Source organism: Sinohyriopsis cumingii, chromosome 6, assembly GCF_028554795.1.
Source record: "Sinohyriopsis cumingii isolate HCF-2022 chromosome 6, ASM2855479v2, whole genome shotgun sequence".
Lineage (NCBI taxonomy): Eukaryota > Metazoa > Mollusca > Bivalvia > Unionida > Unionidae > Sinohyriopsis > Sinohyriopsis cumingii.
The window spans coordinates 11522628-11548177 of record NC_142966.1 but is presented as its reverse complement, the minus strand read 5'-3'; the positions used below and the strand labels follow the sequence as shown (position 1 = coordinate 11548177).

The window sequence follows — 25550 nt, the reverse complement described above, 5'->3', positions numbered from 1 at the left end:
AATGATGTCTATTTGGATCAATGATTTCTTTATAGTTCAATGATGTCTTTATAGTTCAATGATGTCTTTTTGGATCAAAGATGTCTTTATAGTTCAATGATGTCTTTATTGATCAATGATGTCTTTTTGGATCAATGGTGTCTCTATAGTTTAGTGATGTCGTTTGGCGCTAAATAGCCTAACAGTGCTGATGTGCCATTAAAAATAAAATCAATCAATCAATTAATGATGTCTTTTTGGATCAATGATGTGTTTATTGATCAATGATGTCTTTTTGGATCAATGATGTCTTTATTGATAAATGATGTCTTTATAGTTCAATGATGTCTTTTTGTATCAATGATGTCTTTTTGGATCAATGATGTCTTTTTGGATCAGCATTGTCTTTATAGTTCAATGATGTCTATTTAAATCAATGATGTCTTTTTGGATCAATGATTTCTTTATAGTTAAATGATGTTTTTATAGTTCAATGATGTCTTTATAGTTCAATGATGTCTATTTAGATCAATGACATCTTTATAGTTCAATGATGTCTTTATAGTTCAATGATGTCTTTATAGTTCAATCATGTCTTTATAGTTCAATCATGTCTTTTTGGATCAATGATGTTTTTATGGATCAATGATGTCTTCATAGTTCAATTATGTCTATTTAGATCAATGATGTCTTTATAGTTCAATGATGTCTATTTAGATCAATGATGTCTTTATAGTTCAATGATGTCTATTTAGATCAATGATGTCTTTTTGGATCAATGATGTCTTTATTGATCAATGATGTCTTTTTGGATCAATGATGTCTTTATAGGTCAATGATGTCTTTTTGGATCAATGATGTCTTTATGGATCAATGATGTCTTTATAATTTAATGATGTCTATTTAGATCAATGATGTCTTTATAGTTCAATAATGTCTTTTTGGATCAATGATGTCTTTATAGTTCAATCATGTCATTATAGTTCAATGATGTCTTTATGGATCAATGATGTCTTTATGGATCAGTGATGTCTTTATAGTTCAATGATGTCTTTTTGGATCAATAATGTCTTTATAGGTCAATGATGTCTTTATGGATCAATGATGTCTTTATAACTCAATGATGTCTTTTTGGATCAATGATGTCTTTATAGTTCAATGATGTCTATTTAGATCAATAATGTCTTTTTGGATCAATGATTTCTTTATAGTTAAATGATGTCTTTATTGATCAATGATGTCTTTATTTGTCAATGATGTCTTTATAGTTCAATGATGTCTATTGATCAATGATGTCTTTATGGATCAATGATGTCTTTATAATTCAATGATGTCTTTATAGTTCAATGATGTCTTTATGGATGAATGATGTCTTTTTAGATCAATGATGTCTTTATTGATCCATGATGTCTTTATAGTTCAATGATGTCTTTATTTATCAATGATGTCTTTATTGATCAATGATGTCGTTATGGATCAATGATGTCTTTTTGGGTCAATGATTTCTTTATAGTTCAATGATGTCTTTATAGTTCAGTGATGTCTTTTTGGATCAATGATGTCTTTATAGTTCAATGATGTCTTTTTGGATCAATAGTTTAATGATGTCATTTGGTGCTAAATAGCCTAACAGTGCTGATGTGCCATTAAAAATAAAATCAATCAATCAATTAATGATGTCTTTTTGGATCAATGATGTATTTATTGATAAATGATGTCTTTATAGTTCAATGATGTCTTTTTGTAACAATGATGTCTTTATGGATCAATGATGTCTTTATTGATCAATGATGTCTTTTTGGATCAATAATGTCTTTATAGTTCAATGATTTTTTTTGGATCAATGATGTCTTTATAGTTCAATGATGTCTTTTTGGATCAATGATGTCTTTATAGTTCAATGATGTCTTTTTGGATCAATGATGTCTTTATTGATCAATGGTGTCTTTTTGGATCAATGATGTCTTAATGGATCAATGATGTCTTTTTGGATCAATGATGTCTTAATGGATCAATGGTGTCTTTTTGGATCAATGATGTCTTAATGGATCAATGATGTCTTTATAGTTCAATGATGTCTTTATTGATCAATGGTGTCTTTTTTGATCAGTGATGTCCTAATGGATCAATGGTGTCTTTTTGGATCAATGATGTCTTTATGGATCAATTATGCCTTTATAGATCAGTGATGCCCATCTATCTGACATCAACACTGAGATTAGTGTCTGCATTTAGTCAAATGTTTTGGACATTATTGCTTATGAAAGTTACATATCTTAATACATTAAGTCTGCATTAAGTTAGATTTTTCGTAGATTAGAGTTTGCATTTAGTTACATTTTTTTATTCTATTGCATACAGACTCATGTACCTTTGTTTAAAGATGCATCACAAAAAATCATACATGCTTCACTCAGAAATGCGTTACTATCATTTTTCTCACCATTTATTAACTTTCACATTTAGTTTCTCAGACACTATTGCCTGCAGACATTGTAACTTGGTATGTGGATGTGTCATAAATACTACTACATCCTTGTGTTTAGCTTTGTTTCTCAGACACTATTGCATGCAGACATGTAATTTGGTATGTAAATACTTCATAAGAAGTACTATACTTTTGAATCAAAACTAAAGTATTGTGGCCTATATTTGACACTCCAGTGGTCTGTGTCACACTTTTGGTTTTCCTAAGAGACTTGGAACACAATAATAAATTTGATACATAGGCAGTATGTAATGTTATGACTCCCTGATCATAAGCTTAGTAACAGAAAGAAGCAAAAATGTAAGAGGAACTGACATTATTATGAAAAATTGAATCCTAAATAATTCTAAAAACTTCTAGTCAGGTGCAAAAAATCAAAAGTTACAAATGAATTTCAGATTCTTGAATGTACATATCACAATGGCATTATCCAGACTTCCTTTGAATAATTCACAATAGTCCCATAATAATGTTTTAGTGAATAATCTTCACAAATGTCTACTCTCAAATTATCTAAACACAACACCAGACACATGTGCAGACTGATTTTAACATGTAAGACCAAATTCCAAAATAAGAATGACTCCAAAATATGAATGAATCTGATTGCTAATTTCTCTCCTTATATACACCTTCAAGAGTCTATTACTAGGTTATCTTGCAATATACCCCACATGACAAATCTTACTACTCAGTCTAATATTGCAAAAGACCTATTCATGTGATCTAACCCATATCTAATTGGAAATAACTTAATTCTTCTAAGAACCCACCTGATATAAACACTCCCAAGGGAAATAACCCTAAACTAGTAAACCGGTCTTATTATTAATATTATTAATAGTTGCAAACACCTATGTCAACAACTATTTATAGATCCTAACACACTCTACACCCTTAATATCTTAAAATAAAATTTTATTCCAGTGTACAGAAAGTAACTATCTAATATCTTCACTTTAGATGATCATTACACTTTACAGTCTTGAATAAAAAATACCTTAATATTAACACAGTCATGTACTATAGATATATATGACAGCAACATAAGAAGTGCTAGTCCATTTGATACATACACAGTATTAATGTAAGAAGTGTTAATCCATTTGATACATAGGCAGTATTAATGTAAGAGTGCTAATCCATTTGATACATAGACAGAATTAATGTAAGAGTGCTAATCCATTTGATTCATAGATAGTATTAATGTAAGAAGTACTAATCCATTTTATACATAGGCATAATTAATGTAAGAGTGCTAATCCATTTGATACATAGACAGTATTAATGTAAGAAGTGCTAATCCATTTCATACATAGGCAGTATTAATTTAAGAAGTACTAATCCATTTAAATAAAACAAAGCTTGGTAATCATGCACAATGCACTACTTGCTACTGATACTTCTGTTTGTTATTGCAGCATATTGTATTTGTTCTGAAGTTCATTTTGGCATACCTAATACCTGATGTTCCTAATGATGTGGAACTTGCCATCAGAAAGGTAAGGACACAATAAGCTAAAAATCATAATAACCTTGCCAGCATATTGACATACTAACCTCCTTCTGGTTTGGCAGAATTAATGTCATCCATGTAATGATTATTGTGTAGAGGTTTTTTGTTGTGAAAGTATTTGCACTTAAATTCTTATTGCAGAGACTGTTGCATAGCAGGCATAGTTTTTCAAATTAAAATAAAATAAACTCAGAATCTATTTTAATGTGATTTTTAAGGGGTTGAAAATTCATTTGCCCAACTGAGAATGCAGAGTGAAAATTTCCTGTGGTTAAGTGAATTTCCCTTTCTCTTGCCAAGTTAAGTGCTGATTCAGCCCTAACAAGTATTCCTTATCAATGAGACGGGTGTTCATTCGGGAGAATCGCTAACCATTTTCATTGAAAGCTAGTGCTTTCTACCTGAATTTAGGGGCCCCAAGTGGCCGAGTGGTCTAAAGCGCTCTTCGTTCCGGATCACTGCCATCTCACCTCTATCTGTGTGGGTTCAAGTCCAAGGCTCGGCTAGCGTGGGTACGTGGGAAAGCCTGCCAGTAGCTTCTCTTGGGTCGGTGGTTCTTCCCTGGGTTTTCCAGGGTTCTTCCTCCACCAGTTATACTGGCCGCCATGTGTAGCCTATCTTGTGCTGAAAAATGGCGTTAAACTCTAGAACAACAACAACTACCTGAATTTCTTTTTTCATCATTTGTTATTAGACTCCTACAAGCACTTCACTAGCATGCTTCATCATTGTGTAACTGTTACGTGGATGATCACAGAATAAGTTCTGGTAAACAAGTTTTTACCTTATTAATTTAGGTCATTAACATCATCATCTTGTTTTTTCATCATAGCTGATTGATTACAAGTTTATTCACCAAGTGGTCTAAAGCGCTGTCCATTACGGATCACTGCCATCTTACCTCTGTCTGCGCTGGTTTGAGTCTCAGATTCAGCCAATGTGGGTATGTGAAAAAGCTTGCCAGTAGCTTCTCATGGATTGGTGCTTCTTTCTAGGGTTTTCCCGGGTTCTTCCTCCACCATTAATACTGGCCACCATGTATAGATATTGTGTGCTGAAAAATGGCATTAAATCCCACAACAACAACAAAAAGTTTATTCAGGGCAAGTAAAACTATGTAGTACTTGTTTGACTGGGCAAGTAAATATAGGTGGTACTTGTTTGACTGGGAAAGTAAATATAAGTGGTACTTGTTTGACTGGGCAAGACAAATATGTGGTACTTGTCTGACTGGGCAAGTAAAAATGGGTGTTTCTTGTCTAACTGGACAAGTGGACTATAAGAGATTTTTCAAACACATGTCATAAAAACACAAAATATTTATCATAAAAACACAAAATATTTATTATATTTCAGATTTCAGATTTACCCACTAAATATGGTGGGCATGGATACAGAAGAGGAATGGATTAAGTGTCCAGTATGAATGGCAGAAGCACACAACATCGGGTGTATGTTTACTAAGCCCAGTGGACTTCCACTCAATCTAGTGGAACTCCATCATGAATTCTATGACAGTGACAGTGGGTTCTATGGCACCCCTCACTAATTTTATTGCATTCATCTGTTGATTCAACACACTAAATAAACAGACTGGAGAAACCCTGAATGCTGTAAACCCAACCATGGTTGATATTTTTAAACCAAGCAGAAGGGTAGGCGATCATAACACCATTTTGTGACCTAGAGGGATTTGACAGGGAGGTTGGGAAAATGGTGGTATTATCACCCACCCCAACAAGCAGATCCAACATTAAATTTGCTTAGTTGGCGGAGAACATCAATCAAGTTCCAACTGGGGTTTTTACAATAAGGCTATCTCTTTCAATCCTTTTGCTTTCTGGCAGCTGCCATTGCTTGTTGTATTGCCTTTCTAGCAGCTGCCATTGCTTGTTGTATTGCCTTTCTGGCAGCTGCCATTTCTTCTTTTATTGCCTTTCTGGCAGCTGCCATTGCTTGTTGTATTGCTTGCAACTGCCAAGGCTTGATGTATTGCTTGCAGCTGTCATTGCTTGTTGTATTGCCTTTCTGGCAGCTGCCTTTTCTCTTGTATGTTTGCCCTTTTCTTCAGTATTCATCATCCACGTACAAATGGCATGTGGCATACCAAGTAAGTCACCAATATATGCCCCGTCATGTCATTTTTCCACTGACCATGCAAATAGCATGGGGTGGGGATTTATGATTTTCAGACCAACTGTTTTACCTTGTACATGTGGTTCTACTTATGGTTCCTTTGGTTTATTTTAATGTTTACACAGTCGTATTTTGCTGGAAGCATCCTCACTGGTAGGTGCACAGTTTATACTTACCTATGCCATCCACACACAAAAGTAATTTCAGACAGAAAGTAATTATGACAATTTTTTTAAAAGAAAAGTATGTGGCATTAGATATACTAGTACTGTGCAGAACTGCAGAATGGTGGTGATGGGGGGTGGGTTTGCAGTTGCTGGAAGAAACTGATGAGGGTTGCCATGTATCATAGAATATTTTGAGGTGCTCCTGCAAAAGCTGAGAAATGGGCATGCACAACCAGTGGCATGCCGTGTACATAAGCATTAGGAACAACGTAAGGACCATGCCGCTGTACAAGGAAAAGAAGGATAGAGTGCAGTATAGGCTGATGATGGCCATGAGAAAACTGCATGTCTGTTAATTTATATCATGCAAGAAATGTATGTTACATGAGATACACTTTAAAGTATTAGAGAAGCGTTGCAGCAGATCCTGAAATGGCTTGAATACCTGTGGGCTGCCCATGCTGTGTTTGTGATTATTGAGATGGTAGAGCAGATGACAGAGAGGGAAAGGCAGAAATCCAACCTCCATAGGAACCATTGAGCTCAAGCTGTCTGAGGTCCATTGGTCTTTACGAGGCAGTACCACACCCTGTGCCAATTCCCAAAACCTTTGATTTAAGATGGTGCCACAGCTTCTGTGATGCAAATATTGACGGAGCAGCAAGCATCAACAGCATGTGTCTCATTGAGGAGGATGACCTATCAGCAGATAGAGAATGTCATCCACCCCACCCTCCCAGCAGATAGAGAATGTCATCCACCCCACCCTCCCAGCAGATAGAGAATGTCATCCACCCCACCCTCCCAGCAGGTAGAGAACACTTTATTTGCATTATGTTCCTCTCCCAAGTTCAGAACATGGATGCATGTGTTATAACGGACAAGTTCAATCTGTTGAGGGCAGAAGCACATAGAGATGGAGAAATGGTGGCAAAAGTCTACAACAGCAAGGAGGTGGAGTCCATTTACCACAAATGACCAGCAACCCTCCATTTCATGGAAGTACACATGATAGAGTTTCTATGAGGGCAACATTTGGGAGGGTATCCAGCTGACCATGGTCTCCAACCCAAAGGCTGTGTGGGTCATCAGTGGTGGGATAGCAAAAAGCTGGACCCCACACTCATGGAGAAGTTTGTGTTGGTAGGGCACTATGAAACCCCCCCAAAAAGCAAAAGCAGATTATTAGATAGTGTAACAAGTACACAGACATGTATTTAGTGAAGTCTCTCTCATGGCCAGTTCTGAGAGGGGGAAGAAAAGCTGGAAATGCATACCCATGTCCATACCAGATTATGTCCAATGGTCACATGTCAACTTTGGATCCAGGGCTCTAAAACAACTCCAGTGGCTATAATGTAGAGGAACTTGTAAGCCTTGACATGGCTGCCTGATTTTTCAGCAATTTCATGGGGTTGATGAATGCACCCCTTGAGTCAAATTGTTTGGCTACAAAGAAATGAATATTGTGGCTATTATTGGGACAGCAGACATAATGGGCTTTAAACAATTGCATTCATGGGGGATCAACCCTGGAATCCTTCCAGTCATTCCTGCCTGGATTGTCTGCCATTTATATCAACTCAGAGAAGACAAAGATGCCTGTAAAGTACCATTAATGGACTTCCATTGTGCTGCTGCAGTTTATAGTCAGGATGAGCATGCTAGCACACCATGAGGTGTCCAGGGCTAAATTAGCATTAAAAAACAGACCAAAGTCTGGCTGGCAGGGGATGAGGAAATTGGTTGAGTTATTATCAGCATATTCAAAGCCGGCAGTCCAAATGACTGCAAGCACATGACCTAGCTGCCAGGTCATTGACTCAGGGGATCTGGAATGTCTTTTATGCACCTGCAGAGAGGCCAGCACCTTGGTCAGATATTACAAGGCACTACTGGGATATGTCATCACATACAATGACAGCTGAGGCTCCTGTACATGCATTTCCAAGTCTCCATGTTAGTGACCATGGGCAAAAGGTATTGATCCATAACTGAAGAAGATGTGACTGCTGATATTCATCAAAGAAGTCTGGATTAGTGGCTCTTCTTTTAGATCTCTTGTGAGGTGCCTGCAGGTATGTGGTCACTAAGTGCTTCACAACTACTGTGTACATGCCAAGGAGAGATGACTTCACTGAAACAATCATCCAGGCCCCCAGTTGAGCCTCATATATGTAATAGATTCTGCAATCACTTCATTGCTCTTCTCCTCAAGGCCTGCAGACCAAAGAGGCCGACCTATGTATTCTTTTGCTACCTCAGAAGCCACTAGATGAGACAGGCAGTCACATCTGCCATGCTATTGTTTCTACCATTACAGTTGCACTTGGCTGCCAACCCACATAATAGCTACTCAATATCAATGCTTCTGCCATGACTCTTATGAAGTTTTGGGTATGGTTCACTGAATGCCTGACTTTTGGGTATGGTTCACTGAATGCCTGACTTTAGGTAGCGTGTAACTTAAGTCATAAATGTTTTGGCATGACTGGTGATATGCATAATATGAAGCAACCCATCTTGTTCCATCACAAATTCTCAAACAGGCAGAAACAAACTGGTAGGATACTGGTGGGTCTGTACAAAAAAGAAGCTCACTCAAATTTATAGGAAACTCACAGGCATTTACTCAATGCAAGGCCACACTAAAATCATTTTCTTTCATTCTGTCCATGATTGAGTCTGTGGTAAAAGAGTCCATGAGATCTGTGATGTGATCCACAAGCTAATGCTGGCATGAATGGCAGATGTAGGTGAGCTTAACGAAGGCCATTTGCTTATGCCAGACGTTAGCAAGAAAGGCATAATAGTCAAAAAAGCTTGATTGTTATTGAGCACATGAAGCAAGTCATCCAAATCATTGCCCTCATGGAGAAGTAATCCTGTATCTGTTTTGCTGTGAGTCCAAGTTATACATTCCTTCAAGCATAAATGGACATTCCTTCACCAATAAATGAGCAGACATTCCTTCATGCATAAATGAACAGACATTCCTTCAAGCATAAATGAACAGACATCCCTTCATCAATAAATGAGCAGACATTCCTTCAAGCATAAATGAACAGACATTCCTTCACCAATAAATGAACAGACTTTCCTTCATGCATAAATGAACAGACATTCCTTCAAGCATAAATGAACAGACCTTCTTTCATGCATAAATGAACAGACATTCCTTCATGCATAAATGAACAGACATTCCTTCAAGCATAAATGAACAGACATTCTTTCACATGTAAATGAACAGACATTCCTTCATGCATAAATGAACAGACATTTCTTCACCAATGAATGAGCAGACATTCCTTCAAGCATAAATGAACAGACATTCCTTCATGCATAAATGAACAGACATTCCTTCAAGCATAAATGAACAGACATTCCTTCACCAATAAATGAGCAGACATTCCTTCAAGCATAAATGAACAGACATTCCTTCACCAATAAATGAACAGACATTCCTTCATGCATAAATGAACAGACATTCCTTCAAGCATAAATGAACAGACCTTCTTTCATGCATAAATGAACAAACATTCTTTCATGCATAAATGAACAGACATTCCTTCAAGCCTAAATGAACAGACCTTCTTTCATGCATAAATGAACAAACATTCTTTCATGCATAAATGAACAGACCTTCTTTCATGCATAAATGAACATACATTCCTTCACCAATAAATGAACATACATTCCTTCAAGCATAAATGAACAGACATTCTTTCACATGTAAATGAACAAACATTCCTTCATGCATAAATGAACAGACATTCCTTCACATGTAAATGAGAAAACATTCCTTCAAACATAAATGAGCAAAAATTCCTTCAAGCATAAATGGACATTTCTTCACACATAAATGAACAGACATTCCTTCACCAGTAAATGAGCAGACATTCCTTCAAGCATAAATGAACATAAATTCCTTCACCAATAAATGAGCAGACATTCCTTCACACATAAATGAGCAGACATTCCTTCAAGCATAAATGAACAGACATTCCTTCACCAATAAATGAGTAGACATTCCTTCAAGCATAAATGAACAGACATTCCTTCACCAATAAATGAACAGACATTCCTTCACACGTAAATGGGCGAGTATTCCTTCAAATGAACAGACATTCCTTCACACGTAAATGAGCAAACATTCCTTCACCAATAAATGAGCAGACATTCCTTCACCAATAAATGAGCAGACATTCCTTCAAATGAACAGACATTCTTTCACACGTAAATGAGCAGACATTCCTTCAATGAACCGACATTCCTTTACACGTAAATGAACAGACATTCCTTCATGCATAAATGAGCAGCTAACATCCAGTTGATGTACCCACATTAGAAACTAGAATATTCTGTGTGTACATTAAAGTGTATGGTCTTGCCGCTGTTTGAAGCAAATTTGTTATGGTATGGTTTAGTTCAAAGACCGACAAGTGTGATCACCTTTTTGATGGGTGACATTGATGGACTTAAAACCCTAATACAGCATTATGGAACAGATCAGAAACTTGACATGGTTGTCAGCAAAGCACTGATTCAAGAAAGTGAAACATTCGGTAGAGCTCAAGTGATTGGAAAATTTTATTTTGGATACATACATCCAAGAGAGTTTATTGGTTTAAAAGCAGAATCTCTATCTCTTTCTTTCTCTCTCTCTTTCTCTCTCTCTCTCTCTCTCTGTTCTTAAATGTTGTGTGTAAATATATTATCCTGGGATTCTTTGCACAAATCGTTTTCTTTCATCTCTTACAATACACATATGTCAATACACTTCTAGGGGGCAGATAAATGGAAACTAAATGGAACTTAAAAAGAGCATTCTGCAATCTCTCCTGTAGCACAGCCATCAAGTAAATCCCATATAATGTCAATGGAGTACATGTACTATTACATAGTTATATTGCTATACATGTACATGTACTATTGCATAGTTATATTGCTATACATGTACATGTACTATTGCATAGTTATATTGCTATACATGTACATGTACTATTTACATAGTTATATTGATATACATGTATATATACTATTACATAGTTATATTGCTATACATGTACATGTACTATTGCATAGTTATATTGCTATACATGTACATGTACTATTGCATAGTTATATTGCTATACATGTACATATACTATTGCATAGTTATATTGCTATACATGTACATGTAGTATTTACATAGTTATATTGATATACATGTATATATACTATTGCATAGTTATATTGCTATACATGTACATGTACTATTTACATAGTTATATTGATATACATGTATATATACTATTACATAGTTATATTGCTATACATGTACATGTACTATTGCATAGTTATATTGCTATACATGTACATGTACTATTGCATAGTTATATTGCTATACATGTACATGTACTATTGCATAGTTATATTGCTATACATGTACATGTAGTATTTACATAGTTATATTGATATACATGTACATATACTATTACACAGTTATATAGCTATACAGGTACACGTACTATTACATCGTTATATTGCTGCAACTTTCCAATTGGAGCAATAAAACTTAATCCACCCACATAGATACAAGAAACGACAAAGAACACTGTTTCAGTTTCAGTATGGCCAAAATTGAAGATGGATTAATTTCCACCACAGAAATGTGGATTTTCCAAAATCCATGATGCATGTTCTGAATCTGCTATTTAGAAAGTTGAATAAATGTGTACAGCATTTCATAACACTTGAAAATTATGGGTTATATTTCTTCTATTTTTTAATGATAAAACCAATTAGTATTAAACAAACAATTAGTTGTTTAATTAGGCTCAGTGTTGAAAGAAATATAATAATAAATAGAAATGAGATGATAATGCTGATACCAAAACTACTACCCTATACAACCTGTACATCTTTGGTTTATTCAGTTTTACCTGTCTTGTCTATTGCTTTAATGCCCACATATTGATAACAATGTATTAAAAGCTCTTAACAGTAAGTCCGATATAAATTAGTTCAAAATAAGACCCATATAAATTAGTTGAATTAAACTGCATATAAATTACTTCAATTCAAGATATGAATTAGTGAATTAGTTCAAATTAAAGCCCATACCAATTACTTTAAATTAAGACATATATATATTTGTTTAGGCTGCAGATTGATGACACAACAATGAATTTTAGTTTGATTTCAACATATATTTTTATTTTGATCTGACAAGTTCCATTTTCTTAAAAATGTATATATATATACAGTTATTCATAATATTTCTTTACAGAAAAAGTTCCTATTCCAAGAAAAGATCAGGAATGAGGAAGAGGAGAGGAGAAAAAAGTAAGTTTAGATTAATCTCTGTTCCTGACTCTGTTCCATTTTAGTCTATTTTGACTGTCGGTGGATAATATGGTTTCTCTGCATTATTTAGTTTCCAGCTTTCTGCCACATTTGACATCAAACTGTATACTGTATAGGTATAATCAAACTGTGTATACTGTATAGGTATACCTTCCTGTATATACTGTACAGGTATACCTTCCTGTATATACTGTATCAGTATACCTTCCTATATATACTGTATAGGTATAATCAAACTGTGTATACTGTATAGGTATACCTTCCTGTATATACTGTATAGGTATACCTTCCTGTATATACTGTACAGGTATACCTTCCTGTATATACTGTATCAGTATACCTTCCTATATATACTGTATAGGTATAATCAAACTGTGTATACTGTATAGGTATACCTTCCTGTATATACTGTATAGGTATACCTTCCTGTATATACTGTATAGGTATACCTTCCTGTATATACTGTATAGGTATACCTTCCTGTATATACTGTATAGGTATACCTTCCTGTATATACTGTATAGGTATACCTTCATGCAGGCTATTTCATATAAATGTACTTGAAGGATGATGGAAAAACCTGTTCTTTTTTGTTCTTATCATTCTGATTCTGTTCTGTTGTGGTTACCCCTCCTTCCCATACCTAACAAATAATTGTTCCACCCAATCCAAGTTGAATTTAGCAGATTGCCTCCTTAGGCAGACTGGATATCTCCCTATCTGTGTTTGGGCAAAAAAATCATACTGATCATGAAAAGTTAAATCTAGTGTGATTTCCACCTGGTAATTCTGGCCATTTTCAGTGTTTTCTACAGACTCCGAAAATGTCAAAGTAAAAGGTTGCCAGAAGGGCAACTAAAGCATGCTTTGCCAGGTCATAAGGGCATCTGAAATATGCTACGCCAGGTCATTAGGGAAGGGCACCTGAAGCTTGCTTTGCCAGGTCACAAGGGTATCTGGAGCATGTTCCGCCATACCAGAAGGACACCTAGAGTTTGTTTTGCCAGGCTATAAGGACACCTATAGTTTGTCCTGCCAGGCTATAAGGACACCTAGAGTTCTGCCAGGCTAGGACACCTAGAGTTTGTTCTGCCAGGCTAGAAGGACACTTAAAGTGCATTCATGCATTCAGAATGGCATCAAAAGCACCTTCTGCCAGGTCATAGGGACACCTGAAGCACACTCCACCAGGTCATAGGGACACATAGCACAACCCATCCAGCTCAGAGGGACACATGTAGCACAACCCACCAGCTCAGAGGGACACATGTAGCACACTCCACCAGGTGAGAGGGACACCTAGCACACCCATCCAGGGCAGAGGGACACCTAGCACACCCATCCAGGGCACTTGTAATGCTGATATATAAAGTAAGAAAGAAAAGAAATGAAAAGCACTTTCCTGGTTACAATTCTAAATAGAAGAAAGGCAAGGAATACATGGATTGGAATTAATGTGTTAGATTCTGAGAAATACAGTGAAATGAACCAATATTGGAGTATTAATATCTGCAATTAGATGTAAGAGAAAAAGAGAAAACATGTTTTGGAATAAAGTTTATACAGTTCCTTCAGGCACGTTTTTTTTCTTTTCTAGCTGTCATGATCCATGTAAAAATATGTTCCCTCCATTTAGGCACAGTTATTTTGCTTAAAAGGTTTGTCACTTGTGCATATCTAAAGATGGCAAAGATGAAGTATGTGCCTTTCATCAACACTGTTTAAAGGTAATATGAAGTGTCAATCATTTTCTGTTAAATTTGAATTTCAAATAATAATATGTCTATCTTTTTTCTTGCTTTTGTTGTCCAGGGACTTAAAAACGAAAAATGAAAATTATAAAACTCCTGTCTTATTTCATTGAGACCAAATCACCCATTTATTTGATTTCATGTAATTTTGTGAAATTGTATAATATTCTAGTGTATTAACCTAAATGGCGCTATGAGTTTTTTTTTTTTAAACAAGTTGAGTTGTTGATTAAAATTTCTACTAATAAGACAAAGTTGAATACATTATGAGTTTACGAATGCATTTGTTTTACTAGTGATAATTCCAGTGTCAGGTAAAGCAAAGAAATAAAATAGACTGTATGTTAGTGTCTAGCACTGAAAAAAACACTTACATCGATCATTAGGTTTAGCCATTAAACAGTGGCAAGACAAATGTCACTTTCAAACTTGAATGAACATTGAGTATTGTAAGAGACTGAGGTCAGATTTGAATTCACCATCAGCTTGGGATAGACATTGTGGTTTGTCAGTAAGACACATAACTCCCAGCTTTGAATTCACAACTAGCTTGGGACAGACATTGAGGTTTGTCAGTAAGACAAACACCACCAGCATGGGATAGACATTGTGGTTTCTCAGTAAGACACATAACTCCCAGCTTTGAATTCACAACTAGCTTGGGACATACATTGGGTTTGTCAGTAAGACAAACACCACCAGCTTGGGACAGACATTGAGGTTTGTCAATAAGATACACAACTCCCAGAGAATCTCCAGTTTAAGCAATTGACAAGTATTTACTTTATTTTATTTGACTGAGCTACTTAAAAGAGGTAACTTTATTCGTGTCAAGACTGCCATTGTGTTAGCTTGACATAACAATGACTTTGACAGCCATGAGCATGTATAGTCATATACCTGTCAACACCCTGTATTAATCTCAATGTTAAAGCTTTTGCTTTCTTTTTATTTCAATACTATTTATCCCAACCAAGTTGTGGTCAACCAAGTTGTGGCCAAGCCTTATATGTAGACCATGGCCAGTTTCATGTGAAACAAAATATGGGTGTATTTGGGATATGTTAATATGTCAGTAAACAAATATTGCCTGCATTTAAGTCTGGAGCTCCTTCATTTGTACTTTGTAGTTTTCACATGCATGAGACAAATGATATTTAGTTTACATATTTATATGCACGTATAGATGACCTGATTAGGTTCATGTTCATATATATTTTTTAAGTGTTCTTCAAAATTTTGTTAGGATTTTTTGTTAACATTTTCAGTTTGCAGTGGGAGTATATGTGTGTAACAAGCAAAGAACTGGTTATTAACTCAGTTAACTCCAATACAATTACTGCCCATCTACCAGTAGGAGATGGTTGTAACTTTAAATGATTAAAATGTAATTACAGTCTGTTTATAGTCTTGTTCATGGGATCCATAAAATTAACCTACTTTATAAATGATGGAGCCTTATACTGACATATTTTCCAACAATTCTCCATCCTAATGGTGTATTTAAAAACAACAACTCTGTGTATTGGTGGTGTATTGAAACACAACACATGCGTGTCCTGATGGTGTATTTAAACACAACAATTATGTCTTGTTGGTCTATTTGAGCACAACTTCTCCATTTCCTGATGGTGTATTGAAACACAAACAACTCTGTCTTGACATGCAACAAGACTCTGTCCAGATGTTATACTTGAATGCAACAACTCTATGTCCTGATGCTATGAGTCCTAAAGGTGTATTATAACATAATAACTTCATTTCCAGATGGTATATTTAAATACAACAACTCCAAGTTCTGATGTACACCATCTGTTTAGTCTCATCTAATCCATTATGGATGGAGGTATGTTTGTTCTTGAGCATACAAGAGTCTTCACATGGAAACCCAGAATGTTGCATGCAATCAGCATATCATAAGAACCTTTGATATATTCAAACTGAAGATGCGAAAACATTGTCTGTTTGACATAGATGCTTGATTTATGGTTATGTCTTGTCTGCCCCATTTTGGAGTTATGGCTTTTGTCATCAAATTTCTTTTTTTGCATGGGATGTTCCTTGTAATTAACATAAACAACACTGTAATGTATTTGGATGCAAAAGTTGTTTCAAAGAACACTGTGTCTCATTTGCTCATTTTGTACAGAGTTATGGCTCTTTTTGATCAACTTCATATCTTTATTTTTTTATGCTAGTATTCATGCACATATTTTACAATAAGCTCTTCAAAAACATATCTCCAACTTTGTCTTTCTAGCTTTAGTTTTCAGTAACTGTTTTATTTTTTCATGAGATTTTGTTTATATTGATGTCCATTGGGTTTTAAGTATTCCACATCATCATTTAGGCAACTGAATGCCTATCTCCAAAAATTGGTTTCTAAACACCAAGTTCCTTTCTCTAAGCCCCATTCGAGCAAATTGCATTTAGTAAGGCCCTTTGCAAAGCAACCATGAAGGTCAGCAAGCAAACATTACAGTCAGCAAGCAACCATTACAGTCAGCAAGTAACCATTAAAGTCAACAAGTAACCATGAAAGTAAGCAAGTAATCATGACAGTCAGCAAGTAAACATGACAGTCAGCGAGCAACCATGACAGTCAGCAAGTAACCAATACAGGCAGCAAGTAACCATTACAGTAAGCAAGTAACCATGACAGTAAGTAACCAATACAGTCAGCAAGTAACCATTACAGTAAACAAGTAACTATGACAGTCAGGAAGTATCCATGACAGCAAGTAAATGCTTCAGTCAGCATGTAACCATTACAGTCAACAAGGAACCATGAAAGTCAGCAAGTATCCATGACATTCAGCAAGTAAACATGAAAGTCAGCAAGTAACCATTACAGTCAGCAAGGAACCAAGAAAGCCAGCAAGTAACCATTACATTCAGCAAGTAACCATGACAGTCAGCAAGTAAACATTAGCCAGCAAACAACCATGACAGTCAGAAAGCAACTATAGCAGTCAGCAAGTAACTATTACAGTTAGCAAGTGAATATGACAGCCAGCAAGCAACCATGACAATCAGCAATCAACCATGAAAGTCAACAAGTAACCATTACAGTCAGCAGGTAACTATGACAGTTACCTAGCAACCATGACAGTTAGCAGGTAAACATGACAGCAAGTAACCATGAAAGTCAGCAAGTAACCATGACAGTTAGCAAGTAGCCATGAAAATTAGCAAGTAACCATGGCAGTCAGCAGGTAACCACAAAATTCAGAAAGTAACCATGACAGTTAGCACGTAACCATGAAAGTTAGCAAGTAACCATGAAAGTTAGCAAGTAACCATGACAGTTAGCAACTAAACATGACAGTTAGCAAGTAAACATGACAGTTAGCAAGTAACAATGTAAATCAGCAAGTACCCATGAAAGTCAGCAAGTAGCCATGGCAGTCGGCAAGTAATCATGACAGTTAGCAAGTAAATATAACAGCAAGCAACCATGAAAATCAGCAAGTAACCATGAAAGTCAACAAGTAACCATTACATTCAAAAGTAACCATGACAGTCAGCAAGTGAACATTAGTCAGCAATCAACCATGACAGTCAGAAAGCAACTATGGCAGTCAGCGAGTAACCATTACAGTAAGCAAGTGACCATGACAGTCAGCAAGCAGCCATGACAATCAGCAATCAACCATGAAAGTCAGCAAGTAACCATTACAGTCAGCAAGTAACTATGACAGCACGTAACCTTGACAGTTAGCAAGTAACCATGAAAATCAGCAAGTAACCATGACAATCAGCAAGCAACCATGACAGTTAGCAAGTAAACATGACAGTTAGCAAGTAGCCATGAAAATCAGCAAGTAACCATGGCAGTCAGCAGGTAACCACGAAATTCAGCAAGTAACCATAACAGTTAGCAAGTAACCATGACAGTTAGCAAGTAAACATGACAGTTAGCAAGTAACCATGTAAATCAGCAAGTAACCATGAAAGTCAGCAAGTAACCATGACAGTCAGCAAGCAATCATGACAGTTAGCAAGTAGCCATGAAAATCAGCAAGTAACCATGGCAGTCAGCAGGTAACCACGAAATTCAGCAAGTAACCATGACAGTTAGCAAGTAACCATGAAAGTTAGCAAGTAACCATGAAAGTCATCAAGTAACCATGACAGTTAGCAAGTAAACATGACAGTTAGCATGTAACCATGTAAATCATCATGTAACTATGAAAGTCAGCAAGTAACCATGACAGTTAGCAAGTAAACATGACAGCAAGTAACCATGTAAATCAGCAAGTAACCATGAAAGTCAGCATGTCACCATGACAGTCAGCAAGTAACAATGACAGTCAGCACATAACAATGACAGTCAGCAAGTAACAATGACAGTCGGCAAGTAACCATGACAATAAGCAAGCAACCATTACAGTCAGCAAGCATCCATTACAGTCAGCAAGTAATCATGACAGCAAGTAACCATTTCAGTCAGAATGTAACCATTAGTCAACAAGTAACATTAAAGTCAGCAAGTATCCATGACAGTCTACAGGTAACTATGACAGTCAGCAAGTAACCATGAAAGTCAGCAAGTAATGATTACAGTCAGCAAGTAACCATTACAGTCAGCATGTAACCATTACAGCCAGAAAATAACAATTACTGTCATCAAGCAACCATGAAAGTCAGCAAGCAACCATGACAGTCATCAAGTAACCATTACATTCTGCAAGTAACCCTGACAGTCAGCAAGTAACCATGGCAGCCAGCAAGTAACCCTGACAGTCAGCAAGTAACCATGGCAGTCAGCAAGTAATCATTACAGTCAGCAAGCAACCATTACAGTCAGGAAGTAACCATTGCAATCAGAAAGTAAACATTACAGTCAGCAAGCAACCATTACTTTCAGCAAGTAACCATGACAGTCATCAAGTATCCATGAGTCATCAAGCAAGCATTATAGTCAGCAAGTAACCGTGACAGTCAGCAAGCAACCATTACAGTTGGCAAGTAAATATGACAGTCAGCAAGTAACCATTTCAGTCAGCATATAACCAAGAAAGTCAGCAAGTATCCATTACAGTCAGTAAGTAACCATTGCAGTCAGCAAGGAACCATGAAAGTCATCAATTAACCATTACAGTCAGCAAGTAACCATTACAGTGAGCAAGCAGCCATGAAAGTCATGAAGTAACCATTACAGTCAGCAAGTAGTCATTACAGTCATCAAGTAACCATTACAGTCAGCAAGTAAATATTACAGTAAGCAAGCAACCTTTACAGTCCACAAGTAACCATGACATTCAGCAAGCAACCATTACAGTCAGCAAGTAACCATGATAGTCAGCAAGCAACCATGATAGTCAGCAAGCAACCATTACAGTCAGCAAGTGACCATGAAAGTTCGCAAGTAACCATTACAGTCAGCAAGTAGCCATGACAGTTACCAAGTAACTATGAAAGTCGGCAAGTAACCATGAAAGTCAGCAGGTAACTATGACAGTCAGCAAACAACCATTACAGTCTGCAAGTAACCGTGACAATCAATAAACAACCATTACAGTCAGCAAGTAACTGTGACAGTCAGCAAGTAACCATGAGTGTCAGCAAGTAACCATTGCAGTCAGCAAATAACCATTACAGTCATCAATTAACCATGACAGTTAGCAAGCAACAATCGCTAATATCTCTAGTTTGCATAAATACTGCAGTAAACTGTTCCTTTCAGAACATACATGTGTAGCTATTTTCTTTTTAAAAAATAAATTTTTTGAATATTTTTTAATCTGATAACATGCCTCATTGTATACCATCTTGATGTAGGCAACAAATCATATGCCATCATTATGTAGGCTATACATACCATCTTTATGTAGGTGACACATACCATCTTTATGTAGGTGACACATACCATCTTTATGTAGGTGACACATACCATCTTTATGTAGGCAACACATACCATCTTTATGTAGGTGACACATACCATCTTTATGTAGGCAGCACATACCATCTTTATGAAGACAACGAATCTTATAACATATTTATTTAGGCAACACATCTCATACTGTCTTTATGTAGGCAACATCCTGAAAGAGATAACCAGATAGCAAGGGGAAGATTAGTGCCTATTGGTGATGGAGAAAACCAGACCTCTACAGACAAGGTGAAGAGGCTGAGGAGAAAGAAAAAGCCCTCGGAGAAGAAAAGTAAGTTTATATTGTATGTATTGTATACTATTTTAAAACCTGCTTTATAATGGACAGCATATTCTCACAGTTACAGCATATATTCTAATAGGTGTTCTTAATACTAGGTGTTCTTAATACTAGGTGTTCTTAATACTAGGTGGAGAATGAGAAGGAACCAACTGACCCTGAATGGGGTACCACTTCAATTTTGCAAATTCATTGTGTTTGTAACTTCCTTCCTAGCCTAGATTCAGTTGAAATAAATAAGTGTCCATTTGAATTAGAATACTTTTTGTGAATATTCAGATAGAAAGTGAGTTATCAAATATTTGTTAATTTTCTTTGTTAAATTTAGCAACATTTTATAGATGGAATAAAAAAGGCAAAATTTAGACTTCTGATGATTTATTTAGTTTACAAGAGAATAACATCAAACCAGTTGACTCACCTGAAATCAAACTTCTACGTAGTAACTATAATGTCAATATTCTGAATGGTCACATTGCAATTTTATATTAATTTTATGTTTATAAACACTGTTTTGTATTACATTGTGCTAATTTTATGTTTATAAACACTGTTTTGTATTACACTGTACTAATTTTATGTTTATAAACACTGTTTTATATTACATTGTACTAATTTTATGTTTATAAACACTGTTTTGTATTACATTGTACTAATTTTTTGTTTATAAACACTGTTTTGTATTACATACCATTTATACATTTAATTCAAAATATGCAGGATTAGACAGGAAATGAATGTCCAAATGATAATTAAAGAATTAGATACTATGGGGGGAAAAAATGACCATTGAAAATGTATTCCCTTTTTTGCAGTAATTTCACAGATAGTTAAAACTATGTTCTTATTTCTGAATAGAGTCAAATAAAAGACTGATGTAGTCAAATAGTTATGTACAAGTAATAAATGAAATTAAGCCAGCTTGGTTTATGATGCAGTTCCTAAGCATTGAGCAGATGATCTCAGTATAACTGATACATGTGTGCCATGTTTCTGAATGTGTCACAGTTATATTTGTACCATGGCTGTATATTTACCATTGTTCTATATATACCATGGTTCTTACTATGTCCCTTGTCTTTTGGCAGTCACTGTTTCAGAGGACTACCATAATCATCAGAGATGAACATCAGTTACTACATTTACTATTACCATTTACAATTATATAACTTGGAAATTAATTTACAAATAAAACAACAAAACTGCATTACTCAGTCAGACTTCATGTAATGTTGTCTTTGACAAAAATTGAAGTTGATCTGTGATTCTAAGTAAAAAATGAATAACTAAAGAAATACAGTTTAGATATTTAGCAGAGTTTGGGAATTCTTAGTGCTCTCTTTGGGAGTTCTTAGTGCTCACTTTGGGAATTCTTAGTGCTCTCTTTGGGAGTTCTTAGTGCTCACTTTGGGAATTCTTAGTGCTGTCTTTGGGAGTTCTTAGTGCTCTCTTTGGGAGTTCTTACTGCTCACTTTGGGAGTTCTTACTGCTCACTTCAGGAGTCCTTAGTGTTCACTTTGGGACTTCATAATTCTCACCTTGGGACTTCATAATTCTTCCTTTGGGACTTCATAATGCTCACTTTGGGAGTTCTGAAAGCTCACTTTGAGAGTCCTTAGTGCTCACTTTGGGAGTTCATAACTGTCACTTTGGGAGTCCTTAATGCTCACTTTGGGACTTCATAATTCTCACTTTGGGAGTTCATAATTCTCATTTTGGGAGTTCATAATTCGCACTTTGGACTTCATAATTCTCACTTTTGCAAGTTCATAATTCTCACTTTGGAAGTTCTTAATGCTCACTTTGGGAGTCCTTAATGCTCACATTGGGACTTCATAAATTTCACTTGTAAGTTTATAAATCTCACTTTGGAAGTCTTTAATACTCACTTTGGGAGTTCATAATACTTACTTTGGGAGCCCGTAATGGTCACTTTGGGAGTTCATAATTCTCACTTTGGGACTTCATAATTCTCACTTTGGGAGTTCTTAATGCTCACTTTGGAAGTTCTTGATGCTCACTTTTGTAGTCCTTAATACTCACTTTTGGAGTTCATAATTCTCACTTTGGGAGTTCTTGATGCTCACTTTGGTAGTCCTTAATACTGACTTTGGGAGTTCATAATTCTAACTTTGGGAGTTCATAATTCTCACTTTGGGAGTTCTTAATGTTCACTTTGGGAGTTCTTAATGCTCATTTGTTGGCAAAGTATATTATGACATGTACTTAGTTTAAAGTAACCAGGGTCTGCATATTAGTGACTGGTTTTCTGACTCTTTGAAGTACCAGTCTTGAATGAGACTCTTTCAAGTACCATTCTTGAATGAGACCAGTATGGAAATCATGTGGGCTAACTGGAAACAATGACAGCGTTCCTTGCAGACTTTAGTTTTCTCCAGAAGTGAGGATAGCTTATAAATGGATCATGTGAATGACAAGTCAGTTCTTCTGACAATGGGTGTACCAAATTTAGCAGGATTAGTATGCTGGCTCAGTTTGGCAATACTGGAGTACTGTTATGTGCTTTCTTTTCTTTCACCATGAATTCACTTTGATTCATGTAATGCCAGATATACCATGTTTGTTTTTATTGAGTGCCAGTTTTAAGGGGTAACAGTTTTCTTCTTTAGCAATTTCATGGATTTATGGCATTACAAACCATGAATTTTGATACCCAGTGGAAGTTGTCTTGGTCCTAAATGCATTTCTGTTATAAGCATATCCAGGAATTTATCCACTAATGACAACTGGCTCTTTTGCTAAACCACAAAATTGTAGCACATAAGAATGAATGAAATCACATTCAATTATATGCTGTAATCTTTTTTTCTCACTTTTGATTCTTGTCACGCAAAGTTAGATATTAATGTCACAGCCTGGCCTAGTGGTTAAAGCATCTGCCTCAGATGTGGGAGGTTGCATGTATGAACCCCAGCCTAGTGATACCAAAGACTTATAAAAATGGTACTAGCAGCTGCTTCACTTGGCAGTCAGCAGTAAGAGGTTAGTGTTCGGATTGGTTGGCCTGGTGTCAGGATAATGTGTCTGGGTGGGACATGATGCTACATGTCTGTGGCATGATGCCCCAGTGCTAGACATCACTATAAACTGTCACACTACATACATCATAGAGATATGGCTGAAAAATTGTTAAAGCTACATTAAAAGTCCAAATCTCCCCCACCCCTAAGCACGCCCATCTTTAGTGAGATGGTTACGAGTCAAGACGTTCGTGTGTAAATGCAGACAATAAATTATAACTATATTTTCTTATTTCTTTAGAACATATGAGCCATGACAGTTCATTATATGAACTCCCAGAGTACACTAATGAGGATCAGCACAAGAACAATGCCCTTTACATAGGCAGGTATGGTCAAGTGTAGTTGATCTTTTAGGCAGGTATGGTCAAGTGTAGTTGATTTTTTAGGCAGGTATGGTCAAGTATAGTTGATTTTTTAGGCAGATATGGTCAAGTGTAGTTGATTTTTTAATCAGGTATGGTCAAGTGTAGTTGATTTTTTAGGCAGGTATGGTCAAGTGTAGTTGATTTTTTAGGAGGTATGGTCAAGTGTAGTTGATTTTCTAGGCATGTATGGTCAAATGTAGTTGATTTTTAGGCAGGTATGGTCAAGTGTAGTTGATTTTCTAGGCAGGTATGGTCAAGTGTAGTTGATTTTTTAGGCAGGTATGGTCAAATGTAGTTGATTTTTTAGGCAAGTATGGTCAAGTGTAGTTGATTTTTTAGGCAGGTATGGTCAAATGTAGTTGATTTTCTAGGCAATTATGGTCAAGTGTAGTTGATTTTTTAGGCAGGTATGGTCAAGTGTAGTTGATGTTTTAGGCAGGTATGGTCAAGTGTAGTTGATTTTTTAGGCAGGTATGGTCAAGTGTAGTTGATTTTCTAGGCATGTGTGGTCAAGTGTAGTTGATTTTTTAGGCAGGTATGGTCAAGTGTAATTGATTTTTTAGGCAGGTATGGTCAAGTGTAGTTGATTTTTAGGCAGGTATGGTCAAGTGTAGTTGATTTTCTAGGCAGGTATGGTCAAGTGTAGTTGATTTTTTAGGTAGGTATGGTCAAATGTAGTTGATTTTTTAGGCAAGTATGGTTAAGTGTAGTTGATTTTTTAGGCAGGTATGGTCAAATGTAGTTGATTTTCTAGGCAATTATGGTCAAGTGTAGTTGATTTTTTAGGCAGGTATGGTCAAGTGTAGTTGATGTTTTAGGCAGGTATGGTCAAGTGTAGTTGATTTTTTAGGCAGGTATGGTCAAGTGTAGTTGATTTTCTAGGCATGTGTGGTCAAGTGTAGTTGATTTTTTAGGAAGGTATGGTCAAGTGTAGTTGATTTTTTAGGCAGGTATGGTCAAGTATAGTTGATTTTTTAGGCATGTATGGTCAAGTGTAGTTGATTTTCTTGGCATGTATGGTCAAGTGTAGTTGATTTTTTAGGCAGGTATGGTCAAGTGTAGTTGATTTTCTAGGCATGTGTGGTCAAGTGTAGTTGATTTTTTAGGCAGGTATGGTCAAGTGTAGTTGATGTTTTAGGCAGGTATGGTCAAGTGTAGTTGATTTTTTAGGCAGGTATGGTCAAGTGTAGTTGATTTTCTAGGCATGTGTGGTCAAGTGTAGTTGATTTTTTAGGCAGGTATGGTCAAGTGTAGTTGATTTTTTAGGCAGGTATGGTCAAGTATAGTTGATTTTTTAGGCATGTATGGTCAAGTGTAGTTGATTTTCTTGGCATGTATGGTCAAGTGTAGTTGATTTTTTAGGCAGGTATGGTCAAGTGTAGTTGATTTTCTAGGCATGTGTGGTCAAGTGTAGTTGATTTTTTAGGCAGGTATGGTCAAGTGTAGTTGATTTTTTAGGCAGGTATGGTCAAGTATAGTTGATTTTTTAGGCAGGTATGGTCAAGTGTAGTTGATTTTTTAGGCAGGTATGGTCAAGTATAGTTGATTTTTTAGGCAGGTATGGTCAAGTGTAGTTGATT

The 25550-nt window shown here is 36.0% G+C and overlaps 1 protein-coding gene across 1 annotated transcript in view; it reads left to right on the top strand.

Annotated features, from left to right (window-relative positions):
• LOC149796371 (uncharacterized) overlaps nucleotides 1–25550 on the top strand; it is a 122754-nt gene that overhangs the window by 92316 nt on the left and 4888 nt on the right. The window contains exons 21-24 of the mRNA XM_089960232.1: nucleotides 3889–3969; nucleotides 12558–12613; nucleotides 20425–20552; nucleotides 23844–23931. Coding sequence (XP_089816358.1) covers nucleotides 3889–3969; nucleotides 12558–12613; nucleotides 20425–20552; nucleotides 23844–23931 — 353 coding nt within the window. The remainder of the gene's footprint in view (nucleotides 1–3888; nucleotides 3970–12557; nucleotides 12614–20424; nucleotides 20553–23843; nucleotides 23932–25550) is intronic.